The following is a 21,952-nucleotide window of genomic DNA, read 5'->3' on the forward strand; positions in this document are numbered from 1 at the left end:
TGTGACTCAACACACACATAAAGCTCAGTCAGATTTCTCTTTCAGTTTTTCTTACACCCACTCTATATTCTTAGTCTTAATTTTCTCTCTCTTCTTTATTCCATGTTTCTCCTATACAGCTGACGGTTCATGTTAAGAATTATGATGGTAGGAAAATGATGGAAACACATTTTTCTCTAAAAAAAAAAATGGTTAACTTTTTACACACACACACAGGTTTGGTTTGTTTTTGTGAAAAGTGGGGACATCCCATAGGCATAATGGTTTTTATACTGTACAAACTGTATATTCTATCACCTTACACCTAGCCCTTTCCCTCTCAGGAAACTTTGTGCTGTTTCAGATTTTCAGTACACTCCATTCTGTGTGATTTATATGCGTTTTGAAAAGTGGGGACATGGGGAAATGTCCTGAAAAGTCACCTCCTTGTAATACCTATGTTATACCCTCATCACTATACAAATCTGTCTCCTGATATCACAAAAATGCATGCGCACACAAACACCTAGAAAACTAAATAAACTCATTAACTTTCTATTCATCAAAGAATACTGAAAAACTTTACATTTTTATAATATATAGTTTATTCTTAATAGTGATAAATAACAATGTTTTCAGCATTTATAATGGATTATTGAACACCAGCATATTAGAAGTAAGTTACATTTTAAAATATTAAAACAGTTACTTAAAATTTTAATAATATTGCTTATATTTAAATAAATGCAGCCTTGGTGAGCATAAGAGAAAACTTTTGAATGGTAGTGTGTATATCATATTTTATATTAACTGAGAAGTTTATACATGCAATATGTGTACTTAAAAATAAATAAATAAATACAAAGATCACCAAAGGACTGTTGTAGTTAACTGCAAGACACAAAGGCGATTAAAAATAGTGGAAATTTCAGAAGAGATGTTGACTAGCCACAGGACCTAAAATATAAATGTAAAAAATCTAAAAGTTGAAATTCATGCTGTTAAATAACAGGAAGCACTTGATCTTCCGAATTTACTCAAGAATGCAGATATCAGAAGAGGTGGATGGATGTTTGTCCTCTGCTGCAGTGCGTCTTGGGATGTGGATCTGGAGCCCTTCAGGTGGAGTCGTGTCACAGTTGTTTATTCTGATAAAAGTCTTTAAATGCATCTTACGCCCTGTTGCCTTTTCTTTTCTCCATGGTAGGACTTCACCTCAGGCTAGCATGTGGCCAGAGAAAAAGAAAGAGCAGAAGACCCCCTATACACACACAGACACACACACACACACACACTGACACACAAACATACACTAACACTAACATCTCTTAGTGTGCCCGTCTCAAGATGCAGTGCTCAGTCAGATGGCAGTGGAGGAGAGACCGGAGTGCATCAGAATGGGCGTCCTGCCCCTCCAAAACACATCTGCTTACTGAGATTTTGCCACAGGATACCAGGGAGGAAAAGAGAGCAGCTGAGTAGTGAAAGGATGTTTTCTCTGTTCTGGAGGATCCTGCTGGAGCTCTTACTGGTTTGGTGGATGTTTGAAGGGGTCACAAGGTGAGTTTTTCACAGGTGTGCCATCATTTCTCACTGGTGTCACCATGTGATTCATTAAAACACTTGTAGAGGCTGTTTGAAAATCTAAATATAATTTGAAGTGTCTTCAGATAAACTCGGGTGTTTATGTATGTAATTGGTTAAAATGACCAATTCTTCCCTAATATGTAAATTTTATACTTGTTTGCTTTTGTGTGCTCAGTCGTCTGTATTTGGCTTATGTGTTCAGTTTAGTATGATTCATGGGTTATAGGTTTATTTTAATCCTGGAGAGCGTTCTTATGTTTCTGAGTGTGTGTGTGTGTGTGTGTGTATTTGTTGGCTTTTCGTATCTAGGTCTCTGAAGTATGAGGCTGACAAATAGAGACAGCTCTGTCTGAAGTCATTTTCACAGTTACTGAAATTGCAGATTTATTGAAGTTCACGTAATGAGATTGAATTATAAGACATTTCTTTAGAATGACAATAAGGGCTTGTAAGATTCACCTGAGGATGCATTCATTCTGTGTCTTATTTCCATTCCCCATACGCTGCGTGAAACAGACTTTATACTTTCACAAATCGAAATTGCCACAGTCCTGCTCACAAACAGACAGGAAAATTGAGAAGGAACTAGACCAGAAAATTTATCTAAATATGGAATAAGATTGGATTAAGAAGTGTGTGAGAGAAAGTGCCGTCCTTTTCTCTGCTTGGACTTCTACTTAACTCTTTTTAAATAAATTATTAACACCTAAAACAACCTGCAATTAGGTCCAAAGCAATAAAGCTGTCACTGCTATTTCCTTTTCTTTTTTTTTACTGCAGCCTCACAGAGAAACAGACAGGACGTGTCAGGTGGAGAGGGGTTTTAATAAAACATGGGACAGATGTTCTGATGTGCTCATTTAAAGCCTTATTAAAGGTTTTAAGTAAACTCCTCAGGTATTTTGTTAGAAACCAAATTTACCTCTACCATTAGTTTTTTAATTTGGCATACATTATTGCCAAAGCATTCAGTCAAAAATGGAATGATAATAGAGGCTTTTGGCAGCAGTGAATGTTAAAATGAACTGAAGGAGCTCATAGAGAGCATACCTATTAATAAACCATGCACATATACAGCCCAGAAGGCCATGTAATTCTAGTCATTTAAAATCCCAAATTTTAGTTTTTGAAGACAGAAACGAAGAGATGAATGCAAAGAGTTTCATTTGTTCAATATAAATGGTGGTGTTAAATCTGGTTGCTAACAAAACCAGAATATAAACGAAAAGTTAAAGATTTTGAAAAATGCAAAAGCAGAGCATATTCATTCTTTGACTTTGGACCCCACTTTAAAACAAAAACAGCTTTCTAATACAATGATCTGTTGGAGGTGGATGCAGATCGGATGTTCTGATGTGTATTTTTTTTAACCTCTCTCAGGTGTGTGTTTAGTAAGGAGCTGAAATCTCCCAGCAGCAGGGTGAAGCCCATGTCACCATCTGATTTTCTGGACAAATTAATGGGAAAAACATCTGGATATGATGCTCGGATCAGGCCCAACTTTAAAGGTTTGAATTCAACTCAAATCTGCTCCAGCATAGTTTTTTTGTTTTGTTTATAGTTTTAATTTCTATCAGAGAAAATGTGATTTCTCTTAAAATGTGAGCAAACGATAAGTACATCAAAGAACTGTGAAATGCTCAAATGAGAGGCAAACAATAGTACATTTCTATCATACACTATCATTTAGAAGTTTACAGTCAGTAAGATTTTGGAATGTTTTTAATATTGCCAAATATTAATCGCAATTTCAAATAACCATTTTCTGTAGATTTATGAATGAAGTTTATTTCTGTGACGGCAAAGAATGACTAAGCTGTTGCTCAAGTCTTCAGTGTCACATGATTCTTCAGTATTCGTTCTAATATGCTCAAAAAACATTTATTATTTTCACCACAGTTTAAAAAATGGTCGTGCTGCTTAATACTTTTGTGAAAATGCTGATATATTTTTCAGGATTCTTTAAGACTTATGAATAGAATATTAAAGAAGCGCATTCATTTGAAAAAAAAATAAATACATTTGTAACACGCCTTTGCTGTCATTTTTGATCAGCTGAATTCATCCTTTGCTGGACAGAAGTATTTCTTTCGAACCATTTATCTTATTGACCCCAGATTTTTTTATTAAATCAAAAATATATGTTTACACTGGACATTTGGAAACCAAATAAGCATTTTTTCATATATGATGATTTTATTAACTGTAGAGTGGTGTGGTGTTGATGCTTATTCAATTACTAATCTTGATTGGATATTGATGATTCTTCACTGTGATTTGTCATGTTTTAAATACAATGGAGTTTGAATACAATGTTGATGCCTGATGAAGATCATACGATCGTAATGTTGCCATTAAAGTATTTTTATTATTTTTATTGTTTTTACAAGTTGATAGTGTGCGGGATTGTCTTGTTTTCTCATTAACTGTAGAGTAAAAGCAATCACAGACCATCCCAAAGACATCCACCACACTCAGTTTAACAGACACTCCTTCAAAGCAGCAGCCCTTTTCAGCAGGTTTCTTCTTCACCAGTGGACATGTCAAGAACAGAAATGTCATTTTTAGCTGAACTATTCCTTTATCCTCACCAGTAATTCTCTCACTATTTAATACTTTGGCAAAGCTGTGTTAGCCTTGAATTCCTTCTACTGAATCCTGCTGTCAGACATACGTGAGCCTGGAACTCCAGGATTTTAGGAGTCTGATACTGTCTTCAACTCATTCTCACTCTCTTCTGTTACTTTCTTTTAATGATATCTTGGTCATTTTTAAAAAATCATGTAAAACAACACAGAAGTAAGTAAAAACTGCTGTTGAAGCTTAATCTCTTTTACATAGATTGTTTTGGCAAGAACTCTACGAAAATGTGATGCGGTCAGCAAAGAATATATTTACATTCTCTGTGAGCCTCGCGTGTGAAAAAGTGCTGCGGCACGAAAACACAGACCAACATAAGATCTCATTAAACTATGTGACCCCCCCATGGGTTCTCCAGTCTATTTATTACCATCCCCACTTTACACAGACTCCCAGTGACCATTCATCAAGAGAAACCCACAGGCGTTCAGAGATGAAAACCAACAGAATACAAGACAGAATTTCAGTCCCAGACGATGAGAATGATTTTAGAAACATGCAGGATACGACTGTCAGCTCATGCTAGATTTCTCTCCGTAAAAAGTGTCACAACAGCCTCTGTGAGGATTTGTGAGGGGCAGTTTCTCCGCTGACATCAGGGCCATTTAGTTTGCTATGCTGTCTGCTCGAGTACATGTTAACCCGAAGACCTAAATAAGTCTTTTCCTCTCATTCTCTTACTTATGTTTTTTAAAACTGGAATTTCTTTTTTTATATATACTTTTTCTTTCCTCCTTCCTCTCTTTTTCTCGCGCTCTTTCTGTAGGCATCTCTGAGCTCGTGTATATTTCATATCTGTTCTACATCTCAGAGATGTGGCTGTCAGCATGTGTGTGGGGGGAAATGTCCCCTCTGATAAGCTATATATATCACTAATGTCATGAATGTTAAATCAATAAATAAAATGCTGCAATTAAATATTTACAGAGCAACTGAATGCTAATTAAACATCGGCTAAATAGCATAGTCCGCTGTATGTTCATGAAAATGATTTATTTTATAATTTGTCATTTGATTTAACAGCCTTGGATAACCTCTTTAGTGTTTTGTCTTGGAAACTATCTGTTGCTATTTGCTGCTAGTGAATTTCTTTTTATTCAAGACACTGAGGCTGACACAAGTCAGTTCTGTGTGAATTATTCATCTAATCTAATATGTTAAAAATCTGTACGCAGAGATTCAGGTTAGATTTTATTTTATTTTTTCAGCTAAGATGCGTGTGAATTACATTCGGCTTTCAGTTTCCCTTTATATTTAGTGGACTGTTTATTCTTGACTTTTCGGTCAGGCTGTCTGACCAGCTAAACACCAGGCTGGGGATTAGCTAGACCACTCAAAACCAGCAAAAGCAGTTTAGACTTGTTTAAGTTTTTAAGAAATATGCTAATGTTTCTTATTATGTTGTTCTTTCATTTTTCAGGTCCTCCTGTAAATGTCACTTGCAACATTTTTATCAACAGTTTTGGTTCCATCACAGAGACCACCATGGTACACACACACACACACACATACACACACACACACACACACACATTAAACATATACTCACATCTCCTAGGGAGAACCTTTCAGTATGTATTAGATTAATGAATATCAAAATTACACACTGGCAGCATTACACTGGTTTAGAGTTTTCATTAGCCATGCTATGAATTATGAAAACACTGCAAGGAAACCATATATATATATATATATATATATATATATATATATATATATATATATATATATATATATATATATATATATATATATATGTATTTACATGTAAAGGATGCCTAAAAAGCTTATCAGAAATATGTTTAGTACCTTTCACAACAGTTAAAATATTCAGAATCAAGCCTGAACATGACAGTTAGACTATATTTGGACCAGAATCAGACTCAGTTTTATGAATGATAGAGTATTCAAGCTCTAGTAACTGTTAGTTAGTAACTCACATTTTAGACACAATATGGCAACCATAATTAACACAGACAAGTGGAGTGATATGAAAAGTTCCAGTGCTGTTATGAATTAAGTCTACTAATTTGTTATTCATTTCTAACCAACTAACTAACTAACTAGATCAATCAATCAATCAATCAATCAATCAATCAATCAGTAAATCATTTGTGGACTGGAAATAATTGTTGTATATTAACATCTGTCATAATGTTAAGACATCTGTCAAGTTTTACTGAATGTATTTGACTCAGCTGCTGTGAATGTAATCTGATATTTTTTCTAAACACTAACTCGTCAGGATTATCGGCTGAATGTTTTTCTACGGCAGCAGTGGAATGACCCACGGCTGGCTTATAAAGAGTATCCAGATGATTCTCTGGATCTGGACCCATCCATGCTGGACTCCATCTGGAAGCCAGACTTGTTCTTCGCCAATGAGAAAGGTGCCAACTTTCACGAGGTCACCACAGACAACAAACTACTGAGGATTTTCCAGAATGGAAATGTGCTTTATAGCATCAGGTTCGATATCACCCCCTACAGATTACTTAAATCATTCCAAATGAATACATGGATGATCATCAGAAATGTCTCTCTCTCTCTCTCACACAGACTCACTCTGATTCTGTCATGTCCTATGGATCTGAAGAATTTTCCAATGGACATACAGATCTGCACTATGCAGTTAGAGAGCTGTAAGACTGAACATCCTCAACTAATCTTATTTGTTTTTTTATCTAATTTCTCTTTTATATGCTGATTATTGTCTGTCTTTCTCTCTCTAGTTGGCTACACTATGAATGATCTGATATTTCAGTGGTTGGATGAAGGCCCAGTGCAGGTGGCTGATGACCTCACGCTGCCCCAGTTTGTCCTGAAAGAGGAGAAAGACCTGGGATACTGTACAAAACACTACAACACTGGTATGCTGTTGCAATTTCACCAGCATAAATGTTTATGTTTATTGATTTTGTTTATTGATTTCACTTATTTCATAAGTGGTTAGATAATGAATGTTACAAGGAATAATAATGTCAAATTATAGTGATCTAAAGAAAATGTAATTGATGCTTGCCTGTACAAAACTTTCCATTATAATAGGATTTCATTATGCAGTTGCTAAGGTAGATCAATTCTATATAAAACAATAGTTCAGTTCAATAACAATTTATGAAATTTTATATTATTAATTTGAAAGAATTAAAAGAGCAGTTTTATGTCTAGACTTATATTGTTCAACTGGTTGAGGCTGATATGGGATAAGGATATAATTAGCAATAAGTAATGCAATGCATTGTAGTGAAGGTAATTAGTAGTACAGTAATTTAATTACACTGCTGAAGATGAAATTAGTAGCTAGTAATTACTTTTCTTAGAGTAACTTACTCAACACTGCTTACAACATTGATATGCTGTTGCTATGGTGTTTCATCCAGGTAAATTCACCTGTATAGAGGTAAAATTTCATCTAGAGAGGCAGATGGGCTACTACCTGATCCAGATGTACATTCCCAGCCTCTTAACAGTTATCTTGTCATGGGTCTCCTTCTGGATCAACATGGATGCCGCCCCAGCCCGTGTCGGTCTGGGCATCACTACAGTTCTCACGATGACAACACAGAGCTCTGGATCCAGAGCATCCCTGCCTAAGGTAGGAAGGCAGGTCTACTTTATCCATCCATTTGTCCACTTTCAGTCATTATTTAATTACCCTAATGTTGTTCCAAACTTGTATGACCTTTTAAAATGGTTTTCTCTGACAATCGACAGCATTTGACAGATGCTAAACTTCCATTAAATCCGTTAATCCATTAAGAATATTCTATTAAAATAGAGACTGCCTGTGCATGCGTACAGGTGTCCTATGTGAAGGCCATTGACATCTGGATGGCAGTGTGCTTGCTGTTTGTCTTTGCTGCTTTGCTGGAGTATGCAGCAGTTAACTTTGTCTCTCGCCAACACAAAGAATTCTTCAGACTGAGTCGAAACCTGCGCGAGGATCAACGCTACAGAGCTGTGAGTGGCAGTCTGAAACTCTCCTCTGTCATAAACATGCGACATGCGTTGAGTACCCTTAAGATACTGTACAACCACTGTGTCCCTTTGATCTTTCATGAGAGCAGCCTGCTGGCCCCCTCCAGAGCAGAGAGGGAAGGTCAGTGATGGCATAAATCCAAGTTATGAATATTGCACAAAGTAATGCTTTTCTTTACACACAAAAATGTAGGACAACATGAATGGGAAGAAAGTGAAGGAGCTGCAGGATTTAAAATCTGGAAAATGTCTCGGTGAAGCAGAATACTAAATGTTTTACTGATCTGATTGAGCATTATTATTAAATTAAGCATTATTTCTCCTTTACCAAATGTAAATGCTAAAATAGTAATTGTATTCAAACAGGTTTTCTGAACCTTAATCTACGATTGGTTGGCAAAACAGACTGTACAGACAGTTTTAGTTCCTCTTCAGGAACTCGAGCTGCGTCAAATGCGCTTTGGGTAACGCGCTTAGCGTGAGCAACTCTGAATATTGTGTGTAATCAGTCCAGCTGGTGTCAGCTTCACGTCTTTCAGCAAGCGCTCTGTGTGTGAATGTCACCTGTTTGTCTTGTGAGTCTTATTTACTGTTGTCTGCTCTTGGAGGTGGTTACTCGTGCGGTGGCCAAATTAAGTATTGAGTGGCCCGCCAAAAAAACAACTAAACCGCAGCAAAGCAAGCTTGATGAACGTTTCCTGCGCGCGAGTCAGTCTCCTCCTAACCGGGGCTTTCCATTCTTTCCCGACCTGTATGATGAGATCACCAGGTCGTGGAAACGCCCATTCTCGGCCCGCCTCTACATCCCCTCGTCTGATTACTATGGAAGTGTGGTGGGGATGGGAGAGCACGGCTATAGAGCGATGCCCAGGGTGGAACAGACGCTCGCGAGCTATCTGTCCCCCGGTGCAGCATCATCTCTGAAGGCCCCGGCACTGCCCTCAAAGCCACTCAGAACAACATCGGCTTTGGTGGGCAAAGGGTATGCGGCTGCAGGTCAGGCTGGTGCGTGTCTGCACACCATGGCGGTGTTGCAGGCGTACCAAGCCGACCTGCTTAAGGAGCTAGACGAGGGAGAGGAGATCAAGTCACATGATATCTGAGTTAAGAAGGACCGCTGATCTCTCCCTACGCGGCACCAAGGAGACCGCCCGAGCGATTGGGCAGTCCATGGCAGCTATGGTGGCCGCGGAGAGGCACTTATGGTTGACCCTGTCCGATATGAAAGAGTGGGACAGGGTCTGCCTCATGGACGCCCCGATCCAGCCTACTGGCCTGTTCGGCGACGCAGTCAATTCTGTTATCGACAGGTTTCAGGAGGCCCGCAAACAAACGGCGGCGTTCCATAAGTTCCTCCCTCGTCGCTCCCTCGGGGCATCTGGGCGGGAGATGCCCCAGCCGCACCCTAGCTCCTCATACTGTGAGGCACAATAACAGAGCGTCGCCTCTCGTGCTCCTCCGCTCTCGGCCGAGGTCTTCTAGGCCCAAACAAGATCTCAGGGCAGTCATAGAAGCTAAGAAGTCCTCGGCCAAGAAACCCTGACACCAGAAGCCCAGGGTTTCAGAGGGCAGCCTATGCTGGGGTAGAGCGGTACCCTCTGGGAGCCGGTCTGCCAAACCTGCCAGTGTTGCAGGGCGCAGCGGTCCCCAGCGAGCATCGGTCTCAGTATCTTCTGCCCGTGCGCGTAGCGGGGCTGAGACGCTCGCCGCCCCTGCGGGGGCCTCTTACACCAGAAGTCAGTCTCGAGAGACTGATTCCCTTAGTAGATTATTTAGCAGCGTGGAAACTACTGCCAAATGTATCTCAATGGGTCCTGCACATAGTAGAAAAAGGCTACCATATTCAGTTCGGCTCTGCGCCGCTAATATTCAACGGGGTTATCCCGGCGATAGTCGGCCCCAGGCAGGGTCTGGTTATGGAACAGGAAGTGAAAACCCTATTAGAGAAGGAGGCCATCGAGGTGGTCCCTCCTCAAGACAGGGAGTCTGGATTTTACAGCCGGTATTTCATAGTTCCAAAGAAGGATGGGGGGCTATGTCCGATTATAGACTTGAGGGTCTTAAATCGTTCAATTATGAGATTGAAGTTCAGAATGCTCACAATCAAGCATATTCTGGCTCAGATCAGGTTCGAGGACTGGTTTGTCACAATAGATCTCAAAGATGCATACTTCCACATATCCATCCTTCCACAACACAGGAAGTTTCTGAGGTTTGCTTTCAGGGGCGAAGCTTACCAATATTGAGTACTTCCCTTCGGCCTTGCACTCTCATCCCGCACGTTAACAAAATGTGTAGACGCAGCTCTGGTTTCCCTGCACATGCAGGGCATCCGGATTCCCAACTATATCGACGATTGGTTGATTTTAGCTCAGTCAGAGCAGGTTGCGGCTCGGCATCGAGATGTCGTTCTCGCACATATGGGGGAGCTGGGTTTGAGACTGAACGCCAAGAAGAGTGTACTTTTTCCGGTTCAGAGAACCACCTATCTAGCCGTAGTATGGGATTCGACCGTGATGCAGGCATGGTTGTCCCCTGCTCGTATCGAGTCGATCCTCATCTCAGTCGAGAGAGTCAGAGAAGGCCAGTCACTTACTGTCAAACAATTTCAGAGATTGTTGGGTCTGATGGCAGCTGCTTCCAACGTGATACCTCTTGGCCTGCTGTACATAAAACCCCTACAGTGGTGGCTCAAGACCAAGGGATTTTCCCCGAGGGGCAATCTACTTCGCACTATCAAGGTCACGCGGCGCTGCCTCCGTGCCTTGGACATGTGGAAGAAACCTTGGTTCTTGAATCAGGGCCCGGTGCTGGGAGCTCCTTGTCGCCGTGTAGTACTAGCGACGGACGCATCTCTCACCGGCTGGGGTGCAGTCATGAGTGGCCACCCTGCCCGTCGTCTGTGGAGCGGTCGCCATCTAACATGGCATATCAATTCTCTAGAAGTGCTAGCAGTTTATCAAGCACTGAAGCACTTCCTCGCAGACCTAAGGGGTCACCATGTGTTGGTGCGCACCGACAACACATCGGTGGTCTCTTACATCAACCACCAGGGAGGTCTGCATTCGTGCCCTTTGTACAAGCTGGCGCACCAGATCCTGGTGTGGTCCCAGAGCAAACTCCTCTCATTAAGAGCAGTATATATTCCTGGGAAACTAAATATGGGAGCAGACATACTGTCGAGGCAGGGGCCGAGGCCCGGGGAATGGAGGCTTCACCCAGGGGTGGTGAAGCAGATATGGAGAGTATTTGGCAGGGCTCAAGTAGACCTTTTTGCGACTCAAGAGACATCACAATGTCCCCTTTGGTTTTCTCTAGTTCATCCAGCTCCTCTGGGCCTGGACGCTATGGTACAGACCTGGCCGAGGCTTTGTCTGTACGCCTTTCCCCCTATTGCTCTGCTCCCGGGATTCTGGCGAGAGTACGCTGGGACGGGGTCCGTCTGTTATTAGTAGCCCCGTTCTGGCCGGGCCGAGTATGGTTCGCAGACCTGGTCTCGCTCCTCGACGGCTCTCCATGGGAGATACCTATCAGGACAGACCTACTCTCACAGGCGCAGGGCACGATAATTCACCCTCGCCCGGAGTTGTGGAAGCTGTGGGTGTGGCCCCTGAGAGGGCACAACTGTTAGCAGCTGGTCTCTCAACTGAGGTTGTCGAGACCCTCCTCCAATCCAGAGCTCCCTCAACGAGGAAACTGTACGCTCTGAGGTGGAAACTCTTCACTTCATGGTGCAGAGACCACCAGCTAGACCCAGCAAACTGCCCAGTTGGTACAGTTCTGGAGTTTCTACAGGCTAGGCTCTCTGCAGGGTTGACCCACTCCACGCTGAAGGTTTACGTGGCGGCCATTGCAGCCTACCACGCCCTTCTCGATGGCCAGTCTCTGGGAAGACACCCCCTAGTTACACGTTTCCTCTGCGGTGTGTTGAGGCTGAGACCTCCAGTACGGTCCCGTATTCCCCCGTGGGACTTGGTTGAGGTGTTAGAGGCAATGTGCAAACCCCCGTTTGAACCCATTTAAGATATTTCAGACAGACATCTTACACTTAAAACCTCCTTTCTGTTGGCTATCACCTCTCTGCGGAGAGTAGGAGATCTTCAGGCCCTCTCTGTGGCCCTCACTTATCTTGAGTTTGCACCTGGCATGACCAAAGCGTTCATATACCCTCGAGCGGGATATGTTCCCAAGGTTCCCTCTGTTACACCACGACCTGTAGTGCTGCAGGCCTTCTGCCCTCCTCCCTTCCGGGAGCCCGACCAAGCGAAGCTAAATTGTATGTGTCCAGTTCGAGCGCTGGACGCATACGTCCACAGAGCTGCCCTGTGGAGAAAAACTGACCAATTGCTTGTATGCTACGGTCCCCCCAAGAGGGGTTCTCCTACTTCTAAGCAGACTATTAGTCGTTGGATAGTCGAGGCTATCAACGCCACCTATGAGTCCTCTGGTCGTCCCCCGCTGTCGGGAGCCAAGGCTCACTCTACCCGGAGTATGGCGGCCTCCAAGGCCTTCCTAGCAGCTGTATCCATGCTGGACATCTGCAATGCTGCGGGGTGGTCCACGCCCTCTAAGTTTGTTAAATTCTATGGCCTAGATATGCCAGTCACTCCAGGCGCTTCTGTCCTCTTGTCCTAAGCTGTGCTCTTCGGATATACACTAGGCAGGGGTTTGGTAGTCTTGACGCAGCGTCTCGTTCCCTCGAGGAACTAGGGTTACATACGTAACCTAGAGACATTTTTTTTTAAAGAAATTAAACATTTTATTCCACAAACATGCATTAAATTGGACTTTTTTAAAAAGGACTTTTACATTGTTACATAAAAATCCAGTTTTTCAGACAACGTTAATGACGTTATGTTAAAAACATAGATCTCTAGAGGGAAACAGAAGGTTTATGTGACACTGAAGATTGCAGAAATGTTTGCTACATATAAAATTTTGCCATCACAGAAATAAATTACATTTAAATATATTAATATTTAAAGTGGTCATTTTAAAATGTAATAATATTTCACAATATTAATGTATTTTTTTAATCAAATAAATGTAGTCTTGGTGAGCATAAGATAAGATACCTATGTCAAAAACATTTTTACAATTTTACCTATACCTACCTACCTACCTACCAACCTACTTGTCTATCTGTCTGTCTGTCTAATATCTTTTTTTTTTTTTAATAAGTGTTCCATTAAAAAATACAAACACCCTTAAGAAAAACATCCAGATGCATTATACTAATTAATGAGAATGATGGTGGTGGGGGTTGTACTTATCATGAAAATTTCGCAATGCAAAAATAGGTTTCATTTTCTTTATATAACACATTTTTTCTCATTTTCACAATTTCTTGCTCTGTCTTTTGATTTTTGAGATATAATATGAACCAGCCAGGCTTTATGTCTGCCTGGAATAGAAGGCTATTCCCAGACTCCTCTCAGGAGTATTTGTCAGCTGAAACTGCATTTCCCTATCTTAGTTACTTTGTTCTTAACCAGCTAGTTTAGAGAAATCGTGGCTTTCTTTTGGACACAGCAGACACTGTCCTTCTACAAAAAGCAGAGAGAATAAATATTACACTATCCTGTCCTTTTCTTTTCCTCCTCCATCTCCCCTCTATCGCCCTGCAGGCAGGCTGTGTGTGTGTGACCCAGTGTGTGAGTTGGTGGTGCTATGCTCCCTCATTTGCCTTAGGGATGCTTTTAGGCATGTAACATATAAACATGCTTACACACTACTGCACTCAAAATTTTAGGCACAATGTACATACAACAGCACACTCTGATTTGCTGTTTGGTCACAGGCAGCACAGTGCAGTAGGCTGTCTGATCTCATGTGCACTAAGTCACCCAAAGCAGCAACCTTTACACAACGCGATTCAACACAAACACACCTAACTGACCGGATCTCATACTCAAAAAAGCATCTTTTCCCTAAGGAACAAATATGCTGTCACTGTTGATATTACACACACACAGATGTTTATTGAAAATACCGCCAAGAATAGGTAAGCTGGAAAAAGGGAAGACTGAGGAAAGTCAAAGAAAGCTGGCACAAAAGGGCCAAAAAAAAACAGGCAGAGGACAAAGGCAAAGAAAACCACTGAAACTGACTAAACATATTTAGAATAAAAAATTTAGAGAATACATGTATCTTAGAAAGTAAATTTTTTTTTATTCCAGCTAAAAAAAATGTATAAAATAAATAAATGTTTTGCTAAAATTCTCAGTAAGTCATAGAAACTTTGTAATGTTTCTGAAAGTTCAAATGAGCAAATGTTTTATTATGAAAACATTACTTTTTAGTTTTTGTCCTGAACATTCTGAAACAAGTTGAAACATTAAATACATGTTATTTAAGATGTTTCAGGAAAAAAAAACATTCCATGAATGATGTATATGTATGAGTGTATAAGTATTTGTGTATTTTATATTAATTTGAGAGCATTATTAAAGACCAATTTTAAATGAACGTTCTATTGCCATTACTGGAAGAATATTTGTTCATAACTGAGAGAATGTTATCCAAATTCCAGAGAATGTTACCTGTTAGATGTGATGGTTCAGCATAGAATCTGCTCACTGGCTTAGTTATGTCTTGACAAATTAAAGATATTAGAGTAGAAATGTGCATGGTCACTAGAGATTTTTTAAGGTACATTGTGACCCCGTTTCAGATCTGTAATGCATGGTTACAGAGAAGCCGGGGCGGTCTGTTGAGGAGTCCACAGGAAGAGAATATTTTATTGTTTGAATAAATGATGACTCAGTTTTTAAATAAGTGTCTTTGTATTGTCTTCAGGCATCTGGTCAGGCTGGAGGAGCAGAGATGAAGAACAAAAGCAACAACATCACGGGGAATACGCCACGCAGAAGCACACAACGCCGGTGCAGTGCCTGTGCACGGGTATTTGCACCCACAAATGAAAGATTTACACATGAACATTCTTGGTTTAGAAATATTTAATTCTTATTAGTCATTCATGACATATATATATATATATATATATATATATATATATATATATATATATATTTTTTTTTTTTTTTTTTTTTTTTATAGTGATCACTAACTTTTTATTTTACTGTTGTTGATGGCAACATAACTGTGTTACTTTTGCTTCTCTGATGTCTTACCCTTTTTATAAAAATGCAAGTTTGATAACTGATTGATGATCTTGCCACACATAACGCTACATAAATAATAAATTTCATAAATTTTTGGTAGGATATTATCTTCCAGTTAAAACAATAAAACAAAAGCATCACAAAGAGAAACTAAGAGCTGGATGAGAGAGAAATTAAAACGACATTCAGAATTAAATAAGTGATATTTAAAATAGACATTTTACAAAGCAGCTAAACATGTTAGCTAAGTAGCCCATTGGATGGCCTATTAATGTATATTTAAAAATATTAAAATATGTTAAAATATACTTGAATTCATTCAATTAAATTAACACATTTTCTTAGAGGACACTTTCAGCTAATCTACATAATAAAAATTTCAACTCACATCAATATTACATGTCCATATGTTTATTTCTTTGATAAATTATAATTTATTCAAGGCTCTTTTATTTTGCTGTAATGACTGACTGACTGTTCATTGTAGTCACATAATTTAATGCATACAAAAATATTCAAAAGATTAAGGTCACTAAGATTTTATTTTGAAAGTTTGAAAGATTTTATTCAAGTTTGCATTAAATTGATTACAGTTTGACTGAAAGAAAAAAAAAACCTATTAACTGTTTTCAACACTGATAATAATAATAATAAGAAATCAGGATTTTAGGAGGATTTCTGAAGGATCATGTGACACTGAAGAATGGAATAATGGCTGCTGAAAATTTTGCATTTCCATCCCAGAAAAAAAAAATATTATAAAAAAATATTTCAGAATTATTTTTTTTTTCTGTATTTTTCTGTACATTCAAAAAAATTCTGAACCCTAAACTTTTGAATGGTAGTGTATATTCATATATTTTGTTGTCATGTTTTTCTTTAGGAAGAGCAGTTATCCTCACAGAATCAGGACTTGTACTTCACAGGATACGGGATGGACAGCTGTCTGTCTGGGGATGGACCTCTCTCTGAGGCTGCTGCCATGTTCGCGGGCCTGCCGCCCGGCCACATCCTGTTTGAGATCCGCCGACGCTTTGTGGAACGAGCAAAGCGGATCGACACCATCTCACGAGCCGTCTTCCCTCTCAGCTTCCTCGTTTTCAACGTGTTCTACTGGATCACGTACAAAGTGCTCAGAAATGAGGACATTCACCCTGCCCTGCAACCCTGACTCCCTTGAAGACTTCAGAATTTCCCAGTATCCCATTTTGTAAGCCAGTTTTAAATCCAGTGTGAGGATAAGATTCCGTATCAAAGACACACAAAAAAATAAAAAAAGGTTGATGAAAAGGTGTTCTCTCTGCACCAGTGAACATATATGCATGCATCTAAGACCAGTTTTACAAAGATATATATATATATATATATATATATATATATATATATAAAACTTTGTTTATATGTGACCCTGGAACACAAAAGCAGTCATAAGTAACACAGGTATATTTGGAGCAATAGTCAACAATACATTGTACAGTAGTGGCCAAAAGTTTTGAGAATTACACAAATATTAGTTTTCAAAAAGTTTGCTGCTAAACTGCTTTTAGATCTTTGTTTCAGTTGTTTCTGTGATGTACTGAAATATAATTACAAGCACTTCATACGTTTCAAAGGCTTTTATCGACAATTACATGACATTTATGCAAAGAGTCAGTATTTGCAGTGTTGGCCCTTCTTTTTCAGGACCTCTGCAATTCGACTGGGCATGCTCTCAGTCAACTTCTGGGCCAAATCCTGACTGATAGCAACCCATTCTTTCATAATCACTTCTTGGAGTTTGTCAGAATTAGTGGGTTTTTGTTTGTCCACCCGCCTCTTGAGGATTGACCACAAGTTCTCAATGGGATTAAGATCTGGGGAGTTTCCAGGCCATGGACCCAAAATTTCACCATTCTGGTCCCCGAGCCACTTAGTTATCACTTTTGCCTTATGGCACGGTGCTCCATTGTGCTGGAAAATGCATTGTTCTTCACCAAACTGTTGTTGGATTGTTGGAAGAAGTTGCTGTTGGAGGGTGTTTTGGTACCATTCTTTATTCATGGCTGTGTTTTTGGGCAGAATTGTGAGTGAGCCCACTCCCTTGGATGAGAAGCAACCCCACACATGAATGGTGTCAGGATGCTTTACTGTTGGCATGACACAGGACTGATGGTAGCGCTCACCTTTTCTTCTCCGGACAAGCCTTTTTCCAGATGCCCCAAACAATCAGAAAGGGGCTTCATCGGAGAATATGACTTGCCCCAGTCCTCAGCAGTCCATTCACTATACTTTCTGCAGAAGATCAATCTGTCCCTGATGTTTTTTTTGGAGAGAAGTGGCTTCTTTGCTGCCCTTCTTGACACCAGGCCATCTTCCAAAAGTCTTCGCTTCACTGTGGGTGCAGATGCGCTCACACCTGCCTGCTGCCATTCCTGAGCAAGCTCTGCACTGGTGGCACTCCGATCCCGCAGCTGAATCCTCTTTAGGAGACGATCCTGGCGCTTGCTGGACTTTCTTGGACGCCCTGAAGACTTCTTTACAAGAATTTAACCTCTTTCCTTGAAGTTCTTGATGATCCTATAAATTGTTGATTTAGGTGCAATCTTAGTAGCCACAATATCCTTGCCTGTGAAGCCATTTTTATGCAACGCAATGATGGCTGCACGCGTTTCTTTGCAGGTCACCATGGTTAACAATGGAAGAACAATGATTTCAAGCATCACCCTCCTTTTAACATGTCAAGTCTGCCATTCTAACCCAATCAGCCTGACATAATGATCTCCAGCCTTGTGCTCATCAACATTCTCACCTGAGTTAACAAGACGATTACTGAAATGATCTCAGCAGGTCCTTTAATGACAGCAATGAAATGCAGTGGAAAGGTTTTTTTGGGATTAAGTTAATTTTCATGGCCAAGAAGGACTATGCAATTCATCTGATCACTCTTCATAACATTCTGGAGTATATGAAAATTGCTATTATAAAAACTTAAGCAGCAACTTTTCCAATTTCCAATATTTATGTAATTCTCAAAACTTTTGGCCACGACTGTATATGGGTAAATATTATCCATTTGTCTTTTATGCCAAAAATCATAAGGATGTTAGGTAAAGATCATGTTCTGTGAAGATATTTTGTAAATTTCTTACCATAAATGTACCAAAACTTAATTTTTTGATTAGTAATATGCACTGATAAGCACTTCATTTGGACAACCTTTAAAGGCAATTTTCTCTATTTTATTTTGCTCCCTCAGATTCCAGATTTTTAAATGGTTGTATCTCAGCCAAATAGTGTAGTTTCCTAACAAACCACCCATCTATGGAAAGCTTTATTTATTCGGATTTCAGATGTTACATTTGTTTTTTTTTTTTAAAGACTGGCTTTGTGGTCCAGGGACACATATGTAGAATGGCTGAATCAGTCCTGACCTTTGGTCTCCTAAGATGCAAGTATTTTATTGTTTATGTTGTTTTCTTTTTGTGTAAATACTTTCTGCACTGAGCACATTTATTCCGGTCTGTTATCAAAACTAAAAGTTATAAAAAAAAATCTTCCTCAGGGCTGATTTTGGAGGAAGACACTGAATATATATTAACTCCCCTTCATGGATTAAAAATATCTGTGTACTAAAAATGAAATGGTCTTTTGAGTTGGTGTGTTCTTTTCTTTTTTAGATAATGTTTGTCTGGTAGGTATTTTCTAGTCATGCATGTATAGATATTGACATAAATGGGGAAGCACTGATATCTCTAGTTTACATTAACATATCAAATTGGCTATTAAAACTGAAAATGTTATCATAAATCTTGCTTCCAAACAGCTGCTAAAAACACCACAATAATACATAAGTAATCAATCTTTTGAAGCCAATGCTGCATGTTTTTAAGAAACATCCATCAAGATGTTTTTGACTTTCAACTGTCTTAGCCAGAATACGAGTCCTATATCCATAATGCTGCTTTCTATCCAGAAATCACAAATCAGTCCAAAGTTGACTTTTCAGGACGATCCAATGCAGTCAGCACTTTCTATCAAAAAAAAACAAAAAAAAAACACGCCAGGGGATACCTTTTAAAAACATACTTTTCTTTCCTACAGCTGCCAAGTAGGAGCACGTCTCTTTAAAGATTCATTTTCCACTGCAGTGCATAAAGATACATTGCTTTACCCCAACAGTTGCACATGACACAAAGAATGAGCTAATGCAATACTTTTGTATTTTTGGAAGCAAAAGTCCCCTGAAGTGCACTTGTGTGGAACTTAGTTTGGAAACACAGTTTGATACTGATGTTAAATGAAAGGCAAAGTCAGCATAACTGTATATAACTTTTATTGACAGTGATGGTAAACCACAAGAAAAGCATTTGGCCCAGCTCAGAACTGGATGACCTGGCCCTGTAAAGAGAGAGAAGAGAATAGAAATTAGGGGCATGTTAATTAATAACAGGTTAAAACTATTTTATTGATTCTGTCCTAGTTAAGGGGAAGCATTCATTTGAAAACCCAAACATTTATGACTTGGTTTATTCTAATAATTTAAAAAGCCAAGGACAATTTTTATATTTTAATTTGCCGGTAACAGACTTAATTTACACAAAGTAAAAAAAAAAAAAAATACAAGTCCACCACTGATTAGTTCCCACATTTCTTCCTCCAGTGAGTTTCCAGGATCGGTTTTGAATTGACTGGATACATGTTTTAAAAATATTTTCAATGTAAAATGATTCCATGATTATTTAAAAAAAGACTGCCTTCAAAGCAAATTCCAGTTAATGAAATAAACCACAAATCAGTTTACTATAATAATAATATCAAATAAATTTTCACGTGTAAATCACAAATTGCCTTTTAGTGCTTGTTCCAGGTTTTCCATTACAGTGAAAACCCTGAAAACATTTCATGACAAGAAATGGCATCTCATGTGCATCTGAGGTTTTATCAGTACAAACAGTTCCAAATTCGGCGTTTAACTTATAAGGATGTTTTTTAATCAACGTGATGTCAAGTCTGGTCAGCTGAAGTGTATTCCTCTTACCTTTCTCTTCTTGTCTCCTCCCAGCTCAAAATGTTTGCATCTCTTAATGGCCAACATTCTCTTTGAGCGGCAGTTGGGCTCCACACACTCCAGCCTCAGCACAATCTTCTTTGTGGTTTTAGCCTGCGGAAACAAGGAGGGACAAATTACACCTGATATGCAAATATCCCTATGATCAATCAATATTAGGAAAACCTTTGCTTCTTCACAAACAATGAAGATCTAGACTCAAAATGCTTTGGTGTTCATGTGTGGAAAGTTTAAAGCTGCATCATCAGATCACTTGTTACACCTGCAACTTGAATGCATCTCCTGTAACCAGCTCATACTGCAAATGTGATGATTTCTGGACCTCGTTCATTTGTATTTTAGTACCGTCCACTTGTGATTGGACAGCCTGAAACGGACCACCACTTGTAAAGTGTCTTAGGCTCAATGTTAATCCAAATTCCAATAGAACAATATTATTTAGTCAATGCCAAATAAAGACATTTTAGCATGTCATACAAAACAAGTAGTTTTTTTAACAATAACAATAACCCAAATTCACTTCAAATCTGCACTTAACATGTAAAGACATCAAGTTTCCACCGGTCTACACCAGTGGTTCTCATTTTTGTCAAGCTCCATTTTAAGAACTAGAAAAAGAGTATATTTATTTTAGTTTTATTGTACAGAGCAAAATTACACCTTTTGCGGAATAACTAAATCAAATAAACTTTACTAAGTCTACACTACTCATTTGAAGTATATGTACTTTTTGTTGCAAAAATACCTAGTGTTTAATCAGAGAAAATTGCTTTAAAATACAAGTGAATAAAAACAACACCAACATTGCTTTGGTGCGATATTAAATGAAAAGACTCTGAAAACCGCTGGTCAACATTAAGCATCCATGCTCCTGACACCCAACATACCTTTTTACGGAAAATAGGCTTCGTCTGTCCTCCGTAACCACTCTGCTTTCTGTCGTAACGCCTCTTTCCTAGAAGCAACAGATAAAACAAATGCAGGTAAAAGTCTACAGTGAACACCGTTGATCTTCCCAGTCAGCTCTCCACTTACCCTGGGCGTACACAGAGTCTTTGCCCTTCTTGTACTGGGTTACTTTATGTGGTTGGTGCTTCTTGCATTTCTTGCAGTAGGTCCTGCGGGTCTTCGGTACGTTCACCTACGGATAAATAATAAAAGCTTATTGTCAGAGATCTCGTGCAGCCGGATTTCATTATTTCGCCTAGCGCTAGCGCTCGAGCTAATCAACATTTTGGCTAACTTAAATATACACAAACGTTCGTAAGCTCATGGTTGTGAATATATAAAGACAAAAAGTATTTTATTAATATTATTATAAATCTAATTCATATGCTGCTACAACTGAAACATCTACTTTGCGAGTTTGGAAAACGGCAAATAGATGAGAATTATCCTCATTCGTCACATAAATAACACATTTGATATGGTGCTGGGAATATATACATTCACACTGCACGGTTTGTTTGAGTCTAGGTTGTTCACATATCTAGGATTAAAACAGATTTTGGATGAAGCTTCACAGGACAATATTACGCACCATGGTTGCCCTCGCGGCGCAGGAGCAAAGAGGAAGTGCAGACGTCACTCAGAG

The 21,952-nt window shown here is 39.3% G+C and overlaps 2 protein-coding genes across 2 annotated transcripts; one reads left to right on the plus strand and one right to left on the minus strand.

Moving 5' to 3' along the window:
• Positions 1-997: 997 nt before the first annotated feature.
• LOC132131142 (glycine receptor subunit alpha-4-like) lies at positions 998-16,638 on the plus strand. Its single transcript, XM_059543128.1, has 10 exons — positions 998-1,539; positions 2,947-3,074; positions 5,627-5,694; positions 6,452-6,675; positions 6,766-6,848; positions 6,939-7,076; positions 7,590-7,804; positions 8,011-8,169; positions 14,986-15,090; positions 16,195-16,638. The coding sequence occupies exons 1-10, from the start codon at positions 1,469-1,471 to the stop codon at positions 16,480-16,482; spliced, it is 1,479 nt and encodes a 492-aa protein (XP_059399111.1). The 5' UTR covers positions 998-1,468; the 3' UTR covers positions 16,483-16,638.
• Positions 16,639-19,606: 2,968 nt separating this feature from the next.
• Positions 19,607-21,952, minus strand: LOC132131150 (large ribosomal subunit protein eL42). The gene is made up of 5 exons (XM_059543141.1): positions 21,899-21,952; positions 21,394-21,499; positions 21,246-21,313; positions 20,329-20,451; positions 19,607-19,688 (listed from the first exon to the last, which is right to left on the minus strand). The coding sequence occupies exons 1-5, from the start codon at positions 21,899-21,901 to the stop codon at positions 19,668-19,670; spliced, it is 321 nt and encodes a 106-aa protein (XP_059399124.1). The 5' UTR covers positions 21,902-21,952; the 3' UTR covers positions 19,607-19,667.

Source organism: Carassius carassius, chromosome 4 (assembly GCF_963082965.1).
Source record: "Carassius carassius chromosome 4, fCarCar2.1, whole genome shotgun sequence".
NCBI classification, from domain to species: Eukaryota; Metazoa; Chordata; class Actinopteri; order Cypriniformes; family Cyprinidae; genus Carassius; species Carassius carassius.